Source organism: Musca vetustissima, unplaced genomic scaffold, assembly GCF_032173495.1.
Source record: "Musca vetustissima isolate MV318-11 ecotype Yass unplaced genomic scaffold, APGP_CSIRO_Mvet_v1 utg6459, whole genome shotgun sequence".
Taxonomy (NCBI): Eukaryota; Metazoa; Arthropoda; class Insecta; order Diptera; family Muscidae; genus Musca; species Musca vetustissima.
The window spans coordinates 85,111-107,852 of NW_026874306.1; the positions used below are offsets into that span (position 1 = coordinate 85,111).

Consider the following 22,742-nt stretch of genomic DNA (forward strand, 5'->3'; position numbering starts at 1 on the left):
TGTACACAAAAGAGGAGACAAGGCGATATGTGTCAACTATAGAGGAATAAGTTTTCTTCCCATCTCATATAAAGTGCTATCCAGCGTGCTATATGAATGACTGAAGCCAATGGTCAATGACATTTTGGACCATACCAATGCGGCTTTCACACTGCGCCAGATCCTAACAAAAAACACGAAAAACACATCGACACATTTCACCTATTCGTCGACTATAAAGCCGCATACGACAGCCCTATCCGTTCAAAGGTGTTTAAAGCCATGTCTGCAGGATAACTTTAACTGATACAATGTCAGCAGTTCAAGTAAGCAGTCTGAGTAAGCAACTCTAAAGCAAGGCCACCTCTCGCCAGATCAAACTCACACTCTACAACACGCTGATATTACCCGTGCTGTTGTATGGATCTGAAGCATGAGTACTTGCGCAAGCAGATGAGGCAGCTCTTGGATTGTTTGAGAGAAAAATTCTCCGGATGATCTATGGGCCGATCAGAGTCGATGGTGAATGCCGATTCCCGAACATCGACATAGTCAGACGTATCGAGCTGCAGCGACTACGTTGGCTAGGCTATCTTGTGAGAATGGATGAAGATGCTCCAGGTCAAAAGGCATATAAAAGCGAGCCAAGTTATGGTTCACGCAAAAGGGGAAGTTCACGAATCCGATGGAAAGATCAAGTAGAAGGCAACATCTCGAAAAATTGCATTTCAAATTGGATTGGGCATTCTCCATTAAAGATTTTATTTTACGATATTAATCGTTTAGCTGCTAATTGTCCCCACCTTTTTAAAACTAGGCTTCAAACAAATAATACGAATATATCAAGGTGTATTTAATAAGGTGTATGCGTCAGATACAACAACAAATATTTTGCAAAAACAACATTGTTTTTATAGAAATTAAATTGTAATGCTGACAATAAGTTTTTGACAAAAATAAACAAAAACAATTATTAATTTATTTTAAGTTTCCATTTTAATATTCAGTTTCCCACTTGCAGCCCATGGCTCCTTGTGATGTTGTTTATTTTGTGAATTACAATCTATTTTTTATGGAGTAGCTTCAAATTTTGCCTTCTTAAAGAAAATTGTATGTCCTTCAATTTCAATCCCCGGCCAAAGACTAAATCATGGACATTGTGTTAACCGTATAAAATCTTTCTATAGGCGTATTTAACCTCCGCCGAGGATTGTGACAAGCACCAAGGGACCGATTCCAATATAGGCTAACATAATCTCGATTTCAGGAGTAGCTGGGATTCATGGACAGATTTCCACACATAACATAAAATATGTGGACCAATCGGCTAACGAGGTTATAACTGATTTAAGCATAGGTTTCCTTTCCGTCCGCCTCTATGAGCGTATTTTCTTTAATTTTTTTTTTTTAAGAAAATACTACATTTAAAGACCATTTTTGAAATCGAAATGTAATATTGAAAATGTTTTTGACAATTTACTTTACAAACAATAAGGAAAAAAGTTTGAAACCATATGATTGTCACTTACACCTTATTAAATACGCCTTGGAATATATGAACAAAATATTGTTCTGCTTAACACTAATTTGGGCTGTTTTTGGGGGTTGTCAAAAATTATTCGACCATAGCAAATATGCATGCAATGGGGGGAGCATATTTGTTGATGTTCCTCTCCACCGCATGACTATCTATGTGGTGGTAGTGGTGAAGTTATTTTGGGGTTCTTTTTTGGGTATTGAATATTTTTTTGGTATTTGCATAAATTTATTTGGCTCATATTGAAAAGTAAGTTTCGTTTTTATTTCTTAAATATTTGTCATGTTATGTCTGTAGGTAGATATGTATGTCAGTTATAATTGGTAGCTACCAATTATCAAGTGAAAATAAATAATATTCACAATTTGTCAGTTTATTAGTTTGTTTTGTTTTTGTTCTAAATTTGGCATAGTTATGCAGACATGACTGGAGTATATTAGTGGATTTTTTTATGTTATGGATGAGCCAAAGGAGTCAAGCAATCCGCCTTATAGAATATACAATAAGTTGTGTAATGCAGTCTGGATTACCGGATGATCCGGAGTACCAAGGTCCGGTTTATCGAGATTTATTGTATCTTAATCCACGATGGAACATGATCGAGATAAAGGGAGAGAGAAAACACGTATTTTCCGAAAAAGAAGAAAGAACATGAAAAACGTGAGCGTGAGTAAATCGAGATGTTCAGCAGTCAGAATGAAGTCCGGAAATTTTACCAACGAGTAAAACACCAAACCGAAGGCTTTGGTGCAGGCACATCTTCCTGTAGAGAAGAAGATGGAAACCTGGTGACAGATACAGATAGCGTGCTGAGGATCTGGATGGAGCATGTTAAAAAGCTTCTGCTATCAAATAGTGACGGTGAAGAAGATACCCAGAAACAATAAGAGATGACGGTATAGAGTGTATACGACCTAGTCAAGATGAGGCCAGAGTAGCAATTAACCGGCTGAAGAACAATAAAGCAGCAGGTGCCAATGGAGCATACACCAGCTGATTTGTGCATGCATGCCCAATGATTGGAACCTCAGCATTCTGTGTCCCGTGTACAAAAAGGAGACAATACGATATATGCCAACTATAGAGGAATAAGTCACCTACGCATATAAAGTGCTATTATAGGACCATACCAAAGCGGCTTCAGGCCTGGCGAATCCACCATTGAGCAGATTTTCACTCTGCGCCTGGAAAAAATCAACGAAAAACACATCGACTCATTTCACATATTCGTCGACTATGGAACAGCCGTTCTGTCATAAGACAGCTATGTAAATAAGTAAATAATCCACGATTTTTGAGCATGTCCGATATCTATCAAACCACTTAATATATTTAGCAGCTACCATATGAAATAATACATGGGAATTTTTAAGTTTCTCGTGTTTCTGTTTTTTTTTTGCAAAATTTTGATGATGTTCTTCTTATCGCTACAAAATAATTTCTTGACTTGGGGACCTATCTTGTGAGCATTTCTTTGATTATTTGAAATCACCTTTGTTATATTGAACTATGATTTGATTTGAAATTGTTTTGTTGTACCTTGGATTTGGGTATGAAATGTCAAATGTGATGGTGGTACACAAATATATAATTCTATAAACATTAGTTCTGACAATATAGGGGGCTTGATTGGTGGCGCAGAATTCGTTGATTTTTATTACGTTAAAGTTACGTATATTTAAGTATGCCCTCCCACTGTCTGGAGGCCGATTGTAAATAATTCCACTTATTTTCCCCCATGAAATGGAATTATTGAACTGTCTACAAAAATTCCACACGTTCATCGCATATTAAACTGATGCAATGTCCAAAGAAATCTAAAACAGACCGTCATGAAATATTAAGGTGATTCACACAAATACAATCATAAAAAATATATAAATTAAAGTCTTTCATGAAATTAAATAATGACAATAAAAATCCAATTAAAATGATCACTCCTACGCCGAGTGAAGTGGAAATTTCATTTAATGTTTCCCTTTCTTCTTCTTCTTTGGTAATAAAATATTAAATACCTTTAATGGTAATTTGCATTATTCGGTCAGAACTCTTTATTTTACATTCAATACTTATATGTCTGGACCGATAGGCTTAATATATATTACATATTACATTATATGTATTCATTTTTATTACAAAAAATTGAAAAAAAGAGAAATAAATATAAGACGCCGGTTGAAATTTAGTTATCAGTTTAAATATTTGCATCTTCTAATTGTTGTTGCTGTTGTTATTGCAGAATATTATTTATATTATGGAATTATTTTAATGTATTTCAAATTGTTTATTTATATTGTGTAAAACACCGACATACACACACACGCTCATACCTACCCATATACATTCCGAGGTACTATATATTTTGCTGGGGCATAGGCAAAGTAGAAAAAAAAAACAAATACAAAAACAAAAAGAGGATCAAAGTACGTGATAATACTGATCGAATCGAACTGAGGAGCAATGGGCCAGCCGAAACAGAGATTAACAAAATGCTATACGTTTTCGCAGTATAGGCTTTATTTTAATTTGCACACTGGGTGCAATAGAAATTTGTGGCAAACCTTCGTTCTTTGGATGCAACCGAGATCTATTAATAAGGTAATCTAGCAAGCGAAAGTCAGCTGTTTTTTCTCATGTCTAATGTCAAAATTTTGAAAAATAATGAATTTTGACAGCAAACTTGAAAATCAGCTGATATCCAGCTGGTCTCATTGGATGACCTTATTATCAGGTTTTGAATGCAACCATGGCACATTAAAGTGATTCCTTCACCAATAACAGCTGATCATTACAACAGCTGTTTAAAATAAATATTTTTTATGTAAATGACAACTTTGTCCTATCTGTTGCTTGAGCGTTCATATTTCCAAGTCCTCTTAATAAAATCACCAAGGGCTGTGGTGCAGACACATCCTCCTGTAGAGATGAAGAAGAAAAACTTGAGAATCTGGAAGGAGCATTTTGTAAGGCTTCTTGTATCAAATATTGACGGCGAAGAAGATACCCAGAACCAATTAGATTTGACGAAGAATAATAAAGCAACAAGTGTCAATGGGTTAACAGCCGAACTATTCAATACCGATGGTCAGACGCTGATCAGGAGCATGCACAAGCTGATTAGTAAAATTTGGCTAGAGGAATGCATGTCCAATTATTAGAACCTCAGGGTCCTGTGTCCGTGCTGTGTGAACGACCGAAACCAATGGTCAATGACGCCAAATCCTATAAAATACTCACGAAATACACATCGACACATTCCACCCATTCGTCGACTATAAAGCCCCATTCGACAGCCCAATCCACTCAGAAGTGTTTGAAGCCATGTCTACGTTCGACATTCCTGCAAAATTAATACGGTTATGCAGGATAATTTTAACTGGTACAAGGTCAGTAGTTAAAGTCCGAAATAACCTATCGGAGTCATTCACAGAATTAACACACAAGCACTTGTTACTCTCCTACGCCGATGACATCGACAAAATTGGTCGAAAATTGCGTGTGGTAACAGCCACATTTTGAGAACGAATCTGCCAAAGTGAAGTCTGGTATCAACGCACAAGACCTCCAGTGGACTCGGAACAACTGTGGAACTTGAAAACTGCAGTTTTGAGTCAGTCAGAGATTTCATCTACCTCGGTATACCATAATTAAAACAAATGATATCAGTTTTGAGATTCGGAAAAGAAGAGTGTTGGTCAACAGATGTTACTATGGTCTAAGTAAGCAATTTAGAAACAAGGTCACTTCTCGACAGAACCAACACTCTACAAGACGCTGATACTACCTACCTACGCTCCTACACCAAGGTGCCGGTACCAATCGATCACACGTATTTGGATGTAATCAACTTTTTGAATGAGTATCGGAGTCTTACTATTGGTCAGACGTCCGATTGTAATGCAACTAGCCGAATGATTAAACGTATAGCGCTACATCTTCGTTGAAGTATTTTGGCGCCCAATGGTCATCGAATACAATTGCACAAGATGAAATGTGTTCATATGAGGCCATAAAATATCACCGTCAGAAGAAGATGAATCGTCGGGCCCTGCATCTTCGTTGAAGTATTTTGGCGCCCAATGGTCACCGAATACAGTTGCGTCATGATGTAAACCATTGTAAACTTATACAAAGTAATCCATAGCATTATCCTAATTAACTACGCCAAAATTCATTTCTCAACTACTGTCCATGGACTGGACTTGGCGATGTTCCGCCAGTTAAATTACAATCCGAACAATAATACATGACAGCATTTATATATGCAACACATTAAAAACACAAATAGTAGCAACAATAACAACAACAACGATAATAAATTGAAATGAAATCGAAAACGAAGATTCATCCAGATCTGTATTGACAACCAGAAGAAGAAACGACGACGACGGTGGCGGCGACGACGATGCCGAGGAGGAGATAGCAAAATAAAGTAAATATTTTGCACGTTTACTTCTGATGATTTGTAGGATCGAGCCGACTAAATGAGATGATGATAATAATTTTTGTACTTAGATTTCGGAGCAAATGGCAATCAATCGAACGCGAACCGTACAAAAGATCTGACGAAACGAATAAAGCGCGAGTGATAATACGGATTAGTGAATATCGAGACTAAATGAAAACGATTCTCTGAAATTAAATGAAAATACTAATAAGAAAAATAATTTTGAAAACCAATTAGATTTAAGAAACGAAAATTTAAAAAAATCTATATTTTAGTTAAAAAAAGAAAAACAGTTACCAAAAAGTTCCCACATTTAATAAACACACAATAAGAAACACCTACACAAAATGACACAAGATTTCCAATCAAAACAAGATTACGCCCGTCAGCTACGTTATGCACGATCAAAATTTCGACGCATCAACTCATTGGACTTGATACCCGAGGATCCCAGTCAAGAGGAATCCAATGACGAAGATGAAGATAGTGTGGCCATACAATCGCCCACCCTATTAAGTCGTTCAAATACCGGCATCAATCAAAAACTACTACCGCAACAACAACAGCAGCAGCAAACACAACGATCCGCCTCCAACGCCACCGGTCCACAAACAATAGCAACACGTTTCCAAAAGATCCTATGGTTCTGGCCGAACCTGCTTATGAACTTAGTTCTTCTATTGCTGCGCTATCTACTCTACATACCCTTGTCCATTGCGGCTCCCAGTTTTTGGCTCTCCGCTGTGTTGTGGATATTTTGGAAAATCATAAGAATACCTGTGGAATTCTTCAAATGGATTTTCAACTTCGATAATGGCACTGCTGCACAAGGCGTCTCGCAAGGAGCTGGGGTACCGAAGCGTACCGTACTCATTAGCTGTGGCAGTACAATACAAACTCTACATTTGGCTAGGAATTTCTATTCTTCATCCGGAGCGCGAGTTGTGGTCTTTGAATTTGAGGGACATTTCGGTCTGGCCCGCTTCTCAGCAGCCGTTGACAAATTCTACACTGTACCCAAACCGACTCCGCAAAATATCGACAGCTACATTACAGCCCTGTGTCATATCGTACGCAGGGAGAAACCCTCAGTTTATATTCCGGTATGTGCCACAAGTCCGGCGTACTATGATGCTGTGGCCAAGCCGCATTTGGAATTGTTGGGTTGTGCAACATTTATGACCGGTGTCCAGGAAACCCTCATACTCGACGATTGCTTGCAGTTCTATCAGAGATGTGCCTCACAGAATATTGCTGTACCACCCTATGTAGCTCTATCAGCGGCCCATGAACTGTGGGAGTTATATGAAGAAGGTTTCATTAGTCAATTCCGCCACATTCTCTTGGCTGTGGGCATGCAAGGTGTATTGGAGAGATTTAAATACATGCTACCACGCCAACTGCGTGATCTACGTTTCTCCCATGAAATCAACGAACGTCAAAAGTGGCTGGTGGTACGCGATGTACCCGGCGAACATTATGTCACCTGTACCACAATTAAATCCAGCCAAGTGGCTGCCAATGTAAGTTGTCGCGTTGATAGTGATACCAAAAATCTGATACCAGTCACAGCCAGCGATACCCAGCTCATTGACAACTGGCTGAGGACTTTCTTTGGTAAGGTTCGTTTCCAACGACCCATCAATTGTCACATTAGTTTCCGTCTCATTAAATGCCAATCGACGGGACAATTTTTACCGCTGGGCATTCGTTTGGGTGTTTCACTACCCTATATCTGTCATAATCGTTCACATGCTCAGATCTTGTGTCGCACCATGAAATGTGTTCATATGAGACCATTGAATTTCAACACATCCCCGACAGAAGAAGATGAAACGTCGGGCGCTGCATCTTCGTTGGCATATTTTGGCGCCCAATGGTCATCGGACACAGTTGCGTTAGATAAACGTGAAGCTCTGTTTGCCTATTGGGATCCATTGCCCTATTGTGCATATTATCATTTTCAATTGCCATTGGAATCGGTTAAAAGTTTTCTTCAGAGACGTCGTAAGACGACACCAAAAGCTGCTACGGCGGCTCACCTCTCCACAGCGTTACATTGAAATATTTTCAATTGGTTTAGGTTTCGAAGTTGTTGTTGCAAGCAGAAAAACACATAAACGAAAGCCACTCTTCTACTTCTTGGTAATGTAACGTAAAATTTGTGTGTATTTGCTCGCTAGAATAAGTATAAGGAAGATATAGACGAACGGATGCTCTTACTCGGCATGTAGGATTTAAATTTCATGCCTATTAATGTCATTTTAATCTGCTAATTTATATAAAATTTTAATCGTTTTACTGTGTTAAAAACTAAATATCAGTCTGTTTCCGTGCTGACAAGAATCTACTAATTTTTTTTTTGATATCAGTAAAATTTTACATTCTGCAGGTTCTGGAACAAACATAGTTCGAAAATTGTATCCTCCGATAAAATTATGAAACAAAGTCTTGCCAATTCCCCATAAACAAATTTTCGAATCATGTTGACTTTGAAATTATTGAGCAATCCGTGTTCTATACTCTTCATTTTAGTACTCAAAAACCTGAAAAACTTCTCAAATTTGTAAATGGAGAATCAAAAAATAGATTTTTCTGAAACATAGCATCCCTATCGAACGTTTAACGGAAATACCATTTATTTGACATATATGTTAAGTAAATGACAAACAAATTTAGATTTATCGGAAAATTATTATATTTAAACGTAAAGCTCATTGTCAAATTTAAGTAATAGAAAATAGAGGAAAAAAGCGCCACTTTTTTTTTAAACGGCTTGTAGATTAAAACTTTTGCCTCCTCCATGAGGGTTTAATTCACATATTTGTAATGGAATTGACAATTTAGATCTAAAATAAATCCTGTACAATGTAAAAGTACTATTAACTCCATTTACCATACGAAATTAAATCCACTCGATTTGCTCGAGATAATAAATACTTAAAGATAAGTTAAAATTGAAAATAGTCCAGTAACATAAATATGACAACAGTTAAAATATTGAAAATTTAATATAAATACTTTATGAGGATTTATTTGACATATACGCAATTTAAACCCACTGGGTTTACGAAATTCAGTACAATGTATATGTACTCTTATTATAATTGAAAACAACATATTTTTATGAATTTTTTACCTAATAAAGAGCAATTCCTATTAGAGTTGTGAAAATATCGATTGAAAAATTGACACATAAATTGTCAAACCATTGAAATGTGTTCATATACGTAAACAAAAAACCGCTGACTGTCAACTTTATATTATTTTAAGAAATAGACACTCCATTTAGCCCAGCTGGCTATCCGATTTCTAATTGAATTCGACGTCTAATGTTGCCAACCATGGGAAACATTACTAGATAAAATCCATGATGTAATAATAAGGTGATGTATCAAAACAAAAACCTTTGTTTTTGTCTCGATTATCTGTCAAATTTGTCCATATAATATTTCAAATGGTTGGCAACACTGCACATCGAATTCAAGTAGAAATTACCTACTTTGACAGTTAATCAAGACATCAGCTGTGCTAAATGGACTACCTATTCATTGTGTCATGAATTTCGTGAATTGACTTCCATTATAAAAACGTAAACAAAGACATAAGACTTTAAACAGCTGATTATTCGCTTGACTTTATTAAATTTGTTGTTACACGAGCCCTTAATGTCATATGTGCTGTCATACGACATTATTTATGTCTGTCAAAATTGGTACTATACATACATCTTTTACTTTTATTTATCAAACATATAATCATTTGATTTTTTGTTCGACCATTAATTTCAACATTTTCCTTATAATATTTCAAATAGTTGGCAACATTCTATCAGAATTTTTTTTTCATTTGCCACACAAACAAAACATCTGTTTCCTTTGCATATATGTGAATAAATCCTCATAAAAATCCGTTTTAACAAGCGACAAGACAGCCGATGACAATTGAGTTCATGCTTTGATTAGTTTCTTTAATCAATAATTTGTACACATTTTTACAAATGTAATTCGTTTATCCAAAAGTCCAGTAAAAGAATTAAGAGAGCAGATGTGACAGTTGTGTTACTAAGTATTTGCAAATTCTTACAAGGAAAAGTTTACTCAGTAAAAATATTCCTGTACCATGAGCTGATATTTAATCAGCTGTTTTATTATGTTTTGTAAACAATCACCAAATTTGCTCTCAAGCAAAAAGTTTTGTGATTTTTTTTTGTTTTTGTATTATTAAACTTAAAAAAAAAGAAAACTCTCTGCAAATTTTTACATTTTTAAATTCTCTCTGGAAAAGTAAAAAAAATCGTATTTACTCTCCCAAATTTTTAAAAAAAAATAAATGAAAACACCAGGTTAATGTTGAATACAGTAATAGTACGTTTACATTTCACTGGATTTATTAAATCCACTAAATTTATATTGTCAATTTCATTACATATTTGCCAAATAAATCCTCATAGAGGCAAAAAGATCTAATGTAAATGGAACATTTTTTAAATTCCAACTTTTGATATTTCGTGATTTCGTTTAAAATTATGGGATGATATATTTTTGAATTGAATGGTTTAAGTTGTCATCTCCTTTAAATGTATGTCAAATAAATGACTATTTCCATAAAACATTATCGGTGTAAATTTACACAAAAATGTTTAAGTTTTTTCTCTGACAGTATATAAGATCAAATGAAAGACTATTTCCGTGAGAGAAGAGAGTAGTGAAAATATAATATATTTTTAAAGAGAAAGAGTGAGAGACAGAGAGTATATCAATGCGAGCAATATCAAACACACACAGAGAGAGAATTATATAGACTGATATATTTGATATTTGTTTTGATTGTTTTTTGTTTATTTTTGCATTTTTTATTTTTGTTGTTGATTACATGTAAATGTGTGTAAATGGTCGGAACGACATTACATGATACTTTTAACCAAACAAATAGCTCCCCTCCGCTAAAAAAAAAACCACTCCCCCAAATAACGATTTACATATGTGTATGTACGCAATGCATATGTATAGGTGATGATTAAGTGATTAAACAATGATTATTTTAATAATTATTATTATTATAAATATTATTTTTATGAGTTACACCATTATTATTAAGCTAGAATTAAGTAAAAATATTATACATTTTATTTACGCACCAAATAAATTTGTTCATTTTTATTTCAAAGAATATTTCTTTGTTTTGTGTGTTTTATTTTTTTAATTCTGGTAAACTTGGTTTTAACTGGTTTAGAACATTTTATTTATTTTTTGGTAATAGGTTTACACTCTTTTTATGCAAACGCCAGGACAACTTGGTTACAACTAAAATGCATTACCTTTATTCAAATGCGTTTTAGCCACAATTAAACAGGGGGGTGCTTTTTTAGGTGGATGTCCTTTTGTTGTTGTTGTTGATATTATGTGTGTGTGTATGTGTGCATATGTACATATGAATGTTTACATTTTCAGCACATTTTATTGTGGTTGATCTATAGTTTTGTTTTCATTTTTCAAATAAAAGTGCACGTGTAAAATGTATATACACCTGTACATGCATGTGTGTGTGCGTGATCCGTTTTCATGGCAACGGGTGATAAGGACTATGAATGGCCGGTCCAACAGACAAAATATTTACTATGAAAAGGACATCGGAAGGTGTTGCCAGCCAGTCCATCATTATGACCACTTGTCATCATTCGTTTTTTTGTAATTTGTTGCTTTCTTCATTTTCCAAAATATTCATAGTTCAAATTCAAGCTCATGGTAATAATTTATGCCTATTTCAATTAATTCATGCTTGTGCTAACAAAAAATTATTATCTCTAATTTTGCAATGTTTTGCAAAAAAACAATAAAATATATATTTTGTTGTTGTCAAAATTGCTTGACCTTGATTATCTTCGATTTGTTTGTTTTTGGCTATAAATAAAACTTTTAAAGATAGAGAAGATTCTGAATCATGCCTGAGCGTAAATACAATTTATTTGAAAATTTAGTTGCTAAGTTGTTCGAAAAAGTATATGGAAATTCGAAGGAGCTTAATGGTTTCTATGGGAGTTTTCATTAAATCCACTTGCATATGATGGAGGGTAGATTTATTTTGTTATTCGGTTTGTAAGAGTGACATATTCGATAATTTGCACAAATTATTACTGGATGTTATTCGTTTTCGTAAAAGTCCTGTAAAAGAGAGTGAATTGAGAGAGCAGATTTAACTGTTATGTTTCTCAGTATCATGGCACAATAAATAGGTAGCCCATTTAGCGCAGTTGATGTTTCGATTAACCGTCAAAGTGTGTAATTTCTACTTGAATTTGATGTGCAAAGTTGCCAATTTATTAGCCTTATTCTGAATATTCGTTGGGAGATATCTCGCATGCAAAAAAAATTTCGCTTTCACATTCTCGCCTTATTCTGAATGCATAGGGAGACGCAAAAAATGCGAGATGCAGATTCGAGTTTTCGAAAATGGTGGTTGAAAAAAAGATTTGTGTTGCCATATTGTAATTTAAGTTCTAACGACTGTGGCCATATTGTAATTTAAGTTGCAATATGTGTTGCCCTATTGTAATTTAATTGTGTAATATTTTTCAATATTTTATTTATTGATTTTTTTTATTAAAAATGTTTACTTTTTATTGTTATTTAAACTTTATAACAATACAAATGTGAAATATCAATAATCCGCTGTATAATAGCTTTGTAATTAAAAGAAAATAAATTAAAGTTTAAAAATATGGCAACCTACAATATGGCATGTGAAACAGCTGTTCATTGTTTTGATGCAATTTGGTGCAACAACTACAACAAGATTATAAATAAAAGAACAATTATGATGGCAAAAACACAACGAATAATGGAAAGAAATATGCGATTGAATTAATTAATTCAGTTTATTATTTCACTACATAATTGTGTGCCTTTTTATTAAATTTCGATATTTATTTCCCCAGATTCTTAAATTGGCCTGTTATGTTATGATTACGATAATTTAAAAAAAATATATATTTTTTTGTTCTTTCGTAATTTTTATTTAAGTTTTTCACTGTTAAGCGGCTCATAAGGCAAATTTGGTGTTTCCATAATTTTTAAAATTTTTTTCTTGAGAGACAGATCCTCACCCAAAATAAACATTCCTTGTTGCCTTCATATATTCCTTGGCAATACTTGGTTCAGCAAGCATCGTTATCAATAGGATTTCCAATGACATTTTATTGGTTGTTTTCCAGTTAAAAGTGTGTTTACTATCATTTATAATATTCTAAATCGTCATAGAATAAGTATTATGTAAATATTTTTAATAAAAATAGTTATTACTTATGTTTTTGTAGTCAAATTTATTAGCGAAAAATTTCGCACAAAATTTCCTACTCCCTGTAATTCAGAATACCTAATTTTTCCCCAAAGCGGATTTTTTCGCTTTCGAACTTCATTCAGAATAAGGCGAAAGCGAGAATGCGAAAAAATTCACAGGAAGATGTTGTTCAGAATAAGTCGAAGGGGAAGAGCGAGTAAATTCACATGGAATTGACATCCAGAATAAGGCTGTATATCAAATGTTACTGCATGTTGTCTATATACTCCAAAGTTCAATAAAAGAGAGCGAAATAAGAGTGCCAGTTTTACTGTAGTCAGCTGTACTTATTGTCCAACGTTAGGCATGTTCGTTTACTCAATAATTTGTACAAATTTTTACTGGATGTTGTTCTTTTACGCAAAATTCTTACTTAGATAATTTATCCAGTAAAAATTGTCTAGTAACATCAGTTGACATTTGATCACCTGTTTTGTTATAATTTGTAAACATTTCTTTACCAACAACTTTAATGTTGATAAACTTTTTTTGATTTTGTAAAAATGGACAAGGACAAGCATGTACAAATGAAAATAGATAACACAAATAACATATTTTCCCTTGTTATTTATTTTTATAATAAAGATGATGCATTTTTAGCTGTATCGATACATCTTTTTTATTGGATATTGTTCGTTTAATTTTTGCAATATTCTCTATTCTTCATGGCCTGATAAGGTCAGATGATTCCACCCTTCCTGTCAAAATGCTTTCAATTTGGACTTAATCGTATGAAAACTTAGACACAAAATTATATAGTATCGACCACAATCGACAATTGTCTTCACTCTGGGTCGATAATTAATCCATCGCTACAACAAAAATCTGCTTTGAAAAGGGCTGATTCTAGAATGAAGACAATTGTCGAACCTTGACAAATTTTAATTTAATTCGCATATGCAAGTTTCGCATCAGGGTAAAATAAAAGCAGGCGAAACGCTTCGCATAATGGTGGGTACGTAGGTTATTCTCCTGGCTTTCCTTTTCAAAACATAGGTCATTAAGCTCGACTCGAAAGAGTATAAATAGTCACTTTAAAATTACATTCAAATGATCACTGCCATTTACAAGACAAAATTGAAATAACAAAAATTTTTAGAAATTATGACAAAATGTTGTTCGTTTACCCAAAATTCCAGTAAAAGAGAGTGAAATGAGAGAGCAGATTTGACAGTTGTGTTACTGAGTATTCGCAAATTCTGGCAAGGAAAAATTTACTCAGTGAGAATTTTCTTGTACCATCAGCTGATATTTAATCAGCTCTTTTGTTATGTTTTGTTAATAAACAACAAACATGTTCTCAAGCAAATTGATTGTTTTGTGAATTTTATTTTATGTATTGTATTATTAAACAATAAAAGGATGAATTAAACGCAAGAATTTATAAACAGCTTCAATTTTCCGCTTGTTATCAATTTTTCTAACAAAAATTCTGATCTTTTGCTTGCGCCAAATTTTTTGTTGTTTTAATCAGCTGTGTAGATACAAACTTTTTACTGGATGTTGTTTGTTTACTTTTTGCAATTTTTTTCTCTTGAGAACGATTTTTTTTTTACTCTCTGCAAATTCTTACTGACTAAATGTTACTGGGAAAGTAAACGAACGAACCTAAGGTGATCTATCAAAATAAAAACATATGTTTTTCTCTCCACAATAGGTGTGTCTAGTTACTTTTCCAGTAACATTAATTCAGTAAGTTCTAGTTCAGAGAGTAAGCCTTTTTTACTCTCTTTTGCGATAATACTGAGAAAAGTAAACAGACAACATTTAGTAAGATTTAGCAAATAAACTGCTGATTCAAGAAAACATTTGATTTGCGCCAAAATAAACAACAAACGAAGGATGAACAAAATTATTTGTATTGCATTTAATATTAAAAATAAAATGATCAATAAAAGAAAAACTAATTTGGTATATTCCTCGGGAACATTTAAGCTTCCTGCATCAATACATTGCCTTCTATCTGGAACTTGCCTAAAAATATATAAGGAATTAGTTTCTAATTTAATGAAACTTTGCATTACTTCTGAATTATGAGAATTTATTTGACATATATCTAATGAAATTGACAATTTAAACCCGCTGAGTTAACGAAATCCCGTATAATGTAAATGTACTATACTGCATATTATTACGGTAAAATTTATAGTCTAAACGTGCGTTGAGCTCTCATCGGAAGAAAGTGGTAAGTCGACATTCTTCAAAAATGTCATTTAGAAAATGTAAATTAGAACTTTTGGAACAAGTCTAGTTTAGGGCCCCCTCCCGGATCGTTTTGAAATTTTTACCACATGTAGTCCTTGGGGCCCTGATTACAGCAGTATACTTTTTTTCTTGCGGAAATCGGTATTTCCGGAGATATAGGCCTCCAAAGTTCCGTTGGGACCCTTGAATTTTCTCGTAATTTTTTAAAATTCACTAAGGCAATATGGGTATTATTTTAAAGCATTTGAAGCCCTGATTACAAAAATATAATATATATATATATATCAAATAAGTCCATACTTCCTGAGATATAGGTCCTATGGACAGATGGCAACACCGGCTACGCGACAGAATCCCCTTTTAATTAGAATAGCGTTTGTGGGTAGCCGGCCTTCGGCCGGGGATTTAAGACTTTTTCCTATGGACAGATGCCAACACCGGCTACGCGACAGAATCTCCTTTTAATTAGAATAGTGTTTGTGGGTAGCCGGCCTTCGGCCGGGGATTTAAGATTTTCTCCTATGGACCGGCTTTCTCCAATACCGGCTACGCGACAGAATATCCTTTTAATTAGAATAGTTTTTGGGGGTAGCCGGCCTTCGGCCGGGGATTTAAGACTTTCTCCTATGGACAAATGCCAACACCGGCTACGCGACAGAATCTCCTTTTAATTAGAATAGTGTTTGTGGGTAGCCGGCCTTCGGCCGGGGATTTAAGACTTTCTCCTATGGACAGATGCCAATACCGGCTACGCGACAGAATCTCCTTTTAATTAGAATAGTTTTTGTGGGTAGCCGGCCTTCGGCCGGGAATTTAAGACTTTCTCCTATGGACAGATAGCAACACCGGCTACGCGACAGAATTTTATGTTAATAAACATTGTATCACCATTCCTTTACTCTTAATACATGACCAATATTACACAATAACAACATGGAAGGTACTTACCGAAATTTTGAGACCTATATCTCAGAAAGTATGGACTTATTTAATACGAATAATATATTTTTGTAATCAGGGCTTCAAATGCTTTAAAATGATACCCATATTGCCTTAGTGAATTTTAAAAAATTACGTGAAAATACAAGGGTCCCAACGGAAATTTGGAGGCCCATATCTCCGGAAATACCGATTTCCGCAAGAAAAAAAGTATACTGCTGTAATCAGGGCCCCAAGGACTACATGTGGTAAAAATTTCAAAACAATCCGGGAGGGGGCCCTAAACTAGACTTAAGCCGAACTTTTCTCCTGGTTAATCCCCTCTTTGAAATTTTTTTGACATTTATACAATGAAGTTGCGTTAAATTTAAATATATTGTTAATATTAATTCTTTGCCTAGTTCCTTTCTTAACAATCGGCTGTCTCAGGCAATGTCCATTATACCACTTCATTCGTAAATATTTGCCAGTTTGCTTTGAGTTTCTTTATCAGATGTTCTCTCGTTATCATGCATTCTAAAAAATAAAAGAACATAGAAGAAAGTGGTCGAAGTCAATCGTCTTCTAAAATGGCATTGATATAGGGTATAGCACCACAAGAAAATTGGAACAAAAGTGGCAAAAAAGTGTACAAACAAACAAATTGTAGTAATAATAGTAGTATATAGTGACGACTGTAGTAATAACGGACAACTTTATTGTCGAGCGATAACGGACGACGGCGACCTGAACAAAGGTGACAACGACGAGCGACGAACCAATGTACCATCATGAGTAATAACAACACAAACAACTCGACTCGCAGCAGCAGCAGTGTTTACAATTCAGCTGCAAGGGCAGATGATGAAATGGCAATGCTTCTGGATCAATCACATGGCCATGGAACGGATGACACCACTATTAACATCGAACAGGACATGGGTCCAAGTACAAGTCAACAAAGGCAATTACATTTGTCGATTCGCAGGGAAAGTAGTCATGCACCGACGCGTATTAATATGGATTTGAATAACAGCAGTAGTTCGCCAGTTGAAAGCGCAGCTGGTGGTGCTATTAGTGGGATGGAGGGCAATAATCCACACTTGGATGAAAGGCAACGATTGCGCAATCTGTTTACAATGTTACGCGATGCTAGGCATCAATTTCATCGTCAACACTCCTCATCCTCGACGTCGGCGGCGGCGGGACGAGATCCTCGACTGCCGATGACTGTAAATGACTCACAACCCAGATCGTGGCGTGAAAATCTATACGATGTATTGGCATCACCCGTTACACCGCGAACAGATGTTCTAAGGGCCTTATTTACGCCTTCAGCTTCGGGTAATTTCCGCTATAATACTTTGCCTACAAACGATAATCCCACACCTGAAGAACATTTTCATTTTTTGCTAAATTCAAATTCCCTAGATCATGAAATACCGAATCACCATCAGCATCAACGAAATAGTCAAGTAGATTTGGGAGGTGGCATCGGCGGCGGCGTTGAAACACAATCTACCAGTACCTCAGGACTAAGGCTGTCACGACAAAGTTCTCGTTTGGATGATAGAAGTGTGGCGGATAGCACTTCATCGCCAACGGGTAGTACATCGCCTGTAACAGGCGATCCCCTAGAAACAGCCGGTAGTCGGCGACAAAGTAATGGGGCTACTGGTAACGGTGGCAGTGGCGGCTCAGGAAATAATGGACGTTTGCCGCCGCAGCGGCAGGCCTCCCTGGCTGGCAGCAATGCACCCACAATCGAAATGGATGATCCCGATACAAATGCCATGGGTGAAATGATTGTTAAAATTGTTTCGCACTTCGTCCGCTATTTGCCTTTCATATGCATACTGTTGGTCAAGTTCATTCATGATCATTTATTGGGTATTCTCGATTTGATCGTGTTGCAAGCGGTCATGTTTCAAGTCAACAAATCGCTGAAGGAGCAAATAGCCAAAGTCAATCAAAAGTCATACGCTACTCTGACACGCGATACAATACTGGTGGTGTGTATCGTTACATACCGTTTCCTGTTGGCCCCATCAACACCGGATCCATTCGGTCTACTGATTAATCCACCGGGGGAGAAGCTATCTTTTGATTTGTCATTCACTTCGTCTGCAGCTCACAATAAGGCGGATAGTGGTGGTGGTCTAATGGATGTAACATTCGCACCTGGAATTGCCTCAAAACATATTGAAGATGTTGTTGATATACCTGCTGCAGATCCAACATCGAATCCGTTGGGTGGTACAAATGTCCTTGCAAAATCGATCTCATTGGGTGTTCTGCTCTACTATATAGCTGTTAATGATTTGATATTGAAGTTGTTGACACAATTGGTGAAGATATTTGTCACAATGTTGCCTGCCCGTGTAATACGTCATAAATCGAGGGTGAGTAAAAGAAGAATAACAAGAAGAACAAAACACGTCGTAATGATCATTCGTGTGTGCGTTTGTGAAAATTAATAATTTACATTACAAAAATATGTATTTATGATGAAATTAGGTTATAATAGCATCATTGTTCTGTTCCATGACATTCAGGAATCTAGTAGAAAAAGTAATTTTTTTTTATTTTATTTTTGGAAAGTGTGATCTGCTTTTGAGTCTTATATCAGTCATGGATCGGGCTGACCCCGATGGAATTATCAGTGAGGATAAATGGTTGCTGGTTGATAGTTATCTTAAGGACCTCTTCCTGACAGACGAAGTTGATCGACGGAATTAATCCACGCCTTATGATCTATCAAGAACTTTTCTCCTGGTTAATCCCCTCTTTGAAGATTTTTTGACATTTATACAATGAAGTTGCGTTAAATTTAAATATATTGTTAATATTAATTCTTTGTCTAGTTCCGTCGCTCATTTCAGAGAATCGTTCACTTGAACAAATTAAATTGAGTTCAATTGTCTGATCTCTAGTCTTGGGCAATCTCGTTCAGTTCAGTGATCGAACGAACTAGGTAATTTTTTAGAAGTGAACTAGGTCGTTCACCTCGTTCAGTTGCCTTATATCGTTCAAATGATCACTCAGTTCAATACGTAAGGCAGCACATTGCTTTGCTTTTAAATGTTGCTTAAATTTATATACTGACTATACCTAGCTACTGCAGTATTTGCATTTCGCCTTTTGAGCTCCGCATTTCATGAAATAAGACCGGATTGTTCATTTTATTACACGTACCTTATTTCAATTTAACAGATTTTCTATGAAATTTTTCTTGATTACCGTCGTTCAGTTTGTCAAAGTCGGTGCACCTGTGAACAAAACAGAAGGTGCAGAGTAAAATTTAATGTTGTTCAGTGACCGACGACGTTCATTGAGCAAAGTCGTTCAGTGACGGCGTTTTGTAAAGAGAATCGTTCAGTGAACGACAATAATCAACATTGAACGATGTCGTTCACTCGTTCAGTGGACTGACTCGTTCAATTGAACTAGGTCGTTCACGAACGACACAAGACTACTGATCTCTCATTCCCTTCCTTTCTTAACAATCGGCTGTCTCAGACGATGTCCATTACACCACTTCATTCGTAAATATTTGCTAGTTCGCTTTAAATTCCTGCTTTATCAGATATTCTCTCGTTATCAGGCATTGATATAGGGTATAGCACCACAAGCAAATTGGAACAAAAGTGGCAAAAAAGTGTACAAACAAACAATTTGTAGTAATAATAGTAGTATATAGTGACGACTGTAGTAATAACGGACAACATTATTGTCGAGCGGTAACGGACGACGACGACCTGAACAAAGGTGACAACGACGAGCGACGAACCAATGCAGCAATGCACCCACAATCGAAATGGATGAAATGACTGATAAAAATTTTCCGCACTTCGTCCGCTATTTGCTTTTCATATGCATACTGTTGGTCAAGTTCATTTATGATCATTTATTGGGTATTCTCGATTTGATCGTGTTGCAAGCGGTCATGTTTCAAGTCAACAAATCGCTGAAGGAGCAAATAGCCAAAGTCAATCAAAAGTCCTATACTGATCTGACACGCGATACAATTCTGGTGGTGTGTATCGTAACATACCGTTTCCTGTTGGCTCCATCAACACCGGATCCATTTGGTCTACTGATTAATCCACCATCGATCTCATTGGGTGTTCTGCTCTACTATATAGCTGTTAATGATTTGATATTGAAGTTGTTGACACAATTGGTGAAGATATTTGTCACAATGTTGCCTGCCCGTGTAATACGTCATAAATCGAGGGTGAGTAAAAGAAGAAAAACAAGAAGAACAAAACACGTCGTAATGATCATTCGTGTGTGCGTTTGTGAAAATTAATAATTTACATTACAAAAATATGTATTTATGATGAAATTAGGTTATAATAGCATCATTGTTCTGTTCCATGACATTCAGGAATCTAGTAGAAAAAGTAATTTTTTTATTTTAATTTTGGAAAGTGTGATCTGCTTTTGAGTCTTATATCAGTCATGGATCGGGCTGACCCCGACGTCCCCGTTGGAATTATCAGTGAGGATAAATGGTTGCTGATTGATAGTTATCTTAAGGACCTCTTCCTGACAGACGAAGTTGATCGACGGAATTAATCCACGCCTTAGGGTCTATCAAGAGGCTCTAAAAAAATTGTTTAAAAAATCCACGCCTTAGGGTCTATCAAGAGGCTCTAAAAAAATTGTTTAAAAAATCCACGCCTTAGGGTCTATCAAGAGGCTCTAAAAAAATTGTTTAAAAAATCCACGCCTTAGGGTCTATCAAGAGGCTCTAAAAAAATTGTTTAAAAAATCCACGCCTTAGGATCTATCAAGAGGCTATAAAAAAATTGTTTAAAAATCCACGCCTTAGGGTCTATCAAGAGGCTATAAAAAAATTGTTTAAAAAATCCACGCCTTAGGGTCTATCAAGAGGCTATAAAAAAATTGTTTAAAAAATCCACGCCTTAGGGTCTATCAAGAGGCTATAAAAAATTGTTTAAAAAATCCACGCCTTAGGGTCTATCAAGAGGCTATAAAAAATTGTTTAAAAAATCCACGCCTTAGGGTCTATCAAGAGGCTATAAAAAATTGTTTAAAAAATCCACGCCTTAGGGTCTATCAAGAGGCTATAAAAAAATTGTTTAAAAAATCCACGCCTTAGGGTCTATCAAGAGGCTATAAAAAATTGTTTAAAAATCCACGCCTTAGGGTCTATCAAGAGGCTATAAAAAAATTGTTTAAAAAATCCACGCCTTAGGGTCTATCAAGAGGCTATAAAAAAATTGTTTAAAAAATCCACGCCTTATGGTCTATCAAGAGGCTATAAAAAAATCCACGCCTTAGGGTCTATCAAGATGCTATAAAAATAGTTTAAAAAATCCACGCCTTAGGGTCTATCAAGAGGCTATAAAAATAGTTTAAAAAATCCACGCCTTAGGGTCTATCAAGAGGCTATAAAAATAGTTTAAAAAATCCACGCCTTAGGGCCTATCAAGAGGCTATAAAAATTGTTTAAAAAATCCACGCCTTAGGGTCTATCAAGAGGCTCTAAAAAAATTGTTTAAAAAATCCACGCCTTAGGGTCTATCAAGAGGCTATAAAAATTGTTTAAAAAATCCACACCTTAGGGTCTATCAAGAGGCTATAAAAATTGTTTAAAAGATCCACGCCTTAGGGTCTATAAAATTTGTTTTAATTTTCTCATTCAATTATATTTATATACTTTCAGGCTCGCCTATATGCTCTAATAGAATATGTATCACAATTTTATAGAGCATTGGTTCCAATGAGACAATGGTTAACATATTTATTTGAATCGTATACAGGTTTGGAAATTGTAAGTATTTTTTCCCCCAAAAACAAAAGGTTTCAATTTGTAATAATAATCCCCCAATTTCAGATATCCGGTATACTGTTCTCCTCATTCTATTTGGGTGCTAAAGGCTTTGAATTTGTTGAGCGTGGTAAATCGTTGAAAAAGGCTTTGGTTAATTTCATACGCAATATGGTAAATAGTTTTGAATTTCAAATTTTATTTTAATTTTATTCTAAAACTAAATTCTTTTTTTTTAGGATTACGATCGCAAGCCAACCAAAGATGAACTGGATGCGGCCGGTACTGTTTGCCCCATTTGTCATGATGCCTATACAACTCCCGTTGTATTGGAGTGTAGTCATATTTTCTGTGATGATTGTGTTAATACATGGTTTAAGCGTGAACAAACCTGTCCCATGTGTCGTGCCAAGGTTAGCGAAGATCCGACATGGCAGGATGGTGCAACAACATTTTTCTATCAAATGTTCTAAATGACTTTTACCTTCGAACACCTCTCCCTCCCTTCTCTTACCTAA

At 35.4% G+C, this 22,742-nt stretch overlaps 1 protein-coding gene across 1 annotated transcript; it reads left to right on the plus strand.

Moving 5' to 3' along the window:
• Positions 1–6,310: 6,310 nt before the first annotated feature.
• Positions 6,311–8,026, plus strand: LOC133332499 (uncharacterized). The gene has a single exon (XM_061540903.1). It carries the CDS (start codon positions 6,311–6,313, stop codon positions 8,024–8,026), a length of 1,716 nt encoding a protein of 571 aa, XP_061396887.1.
• Positions 8,027–22,742: the final 14,716 nt, after the last annotated feature.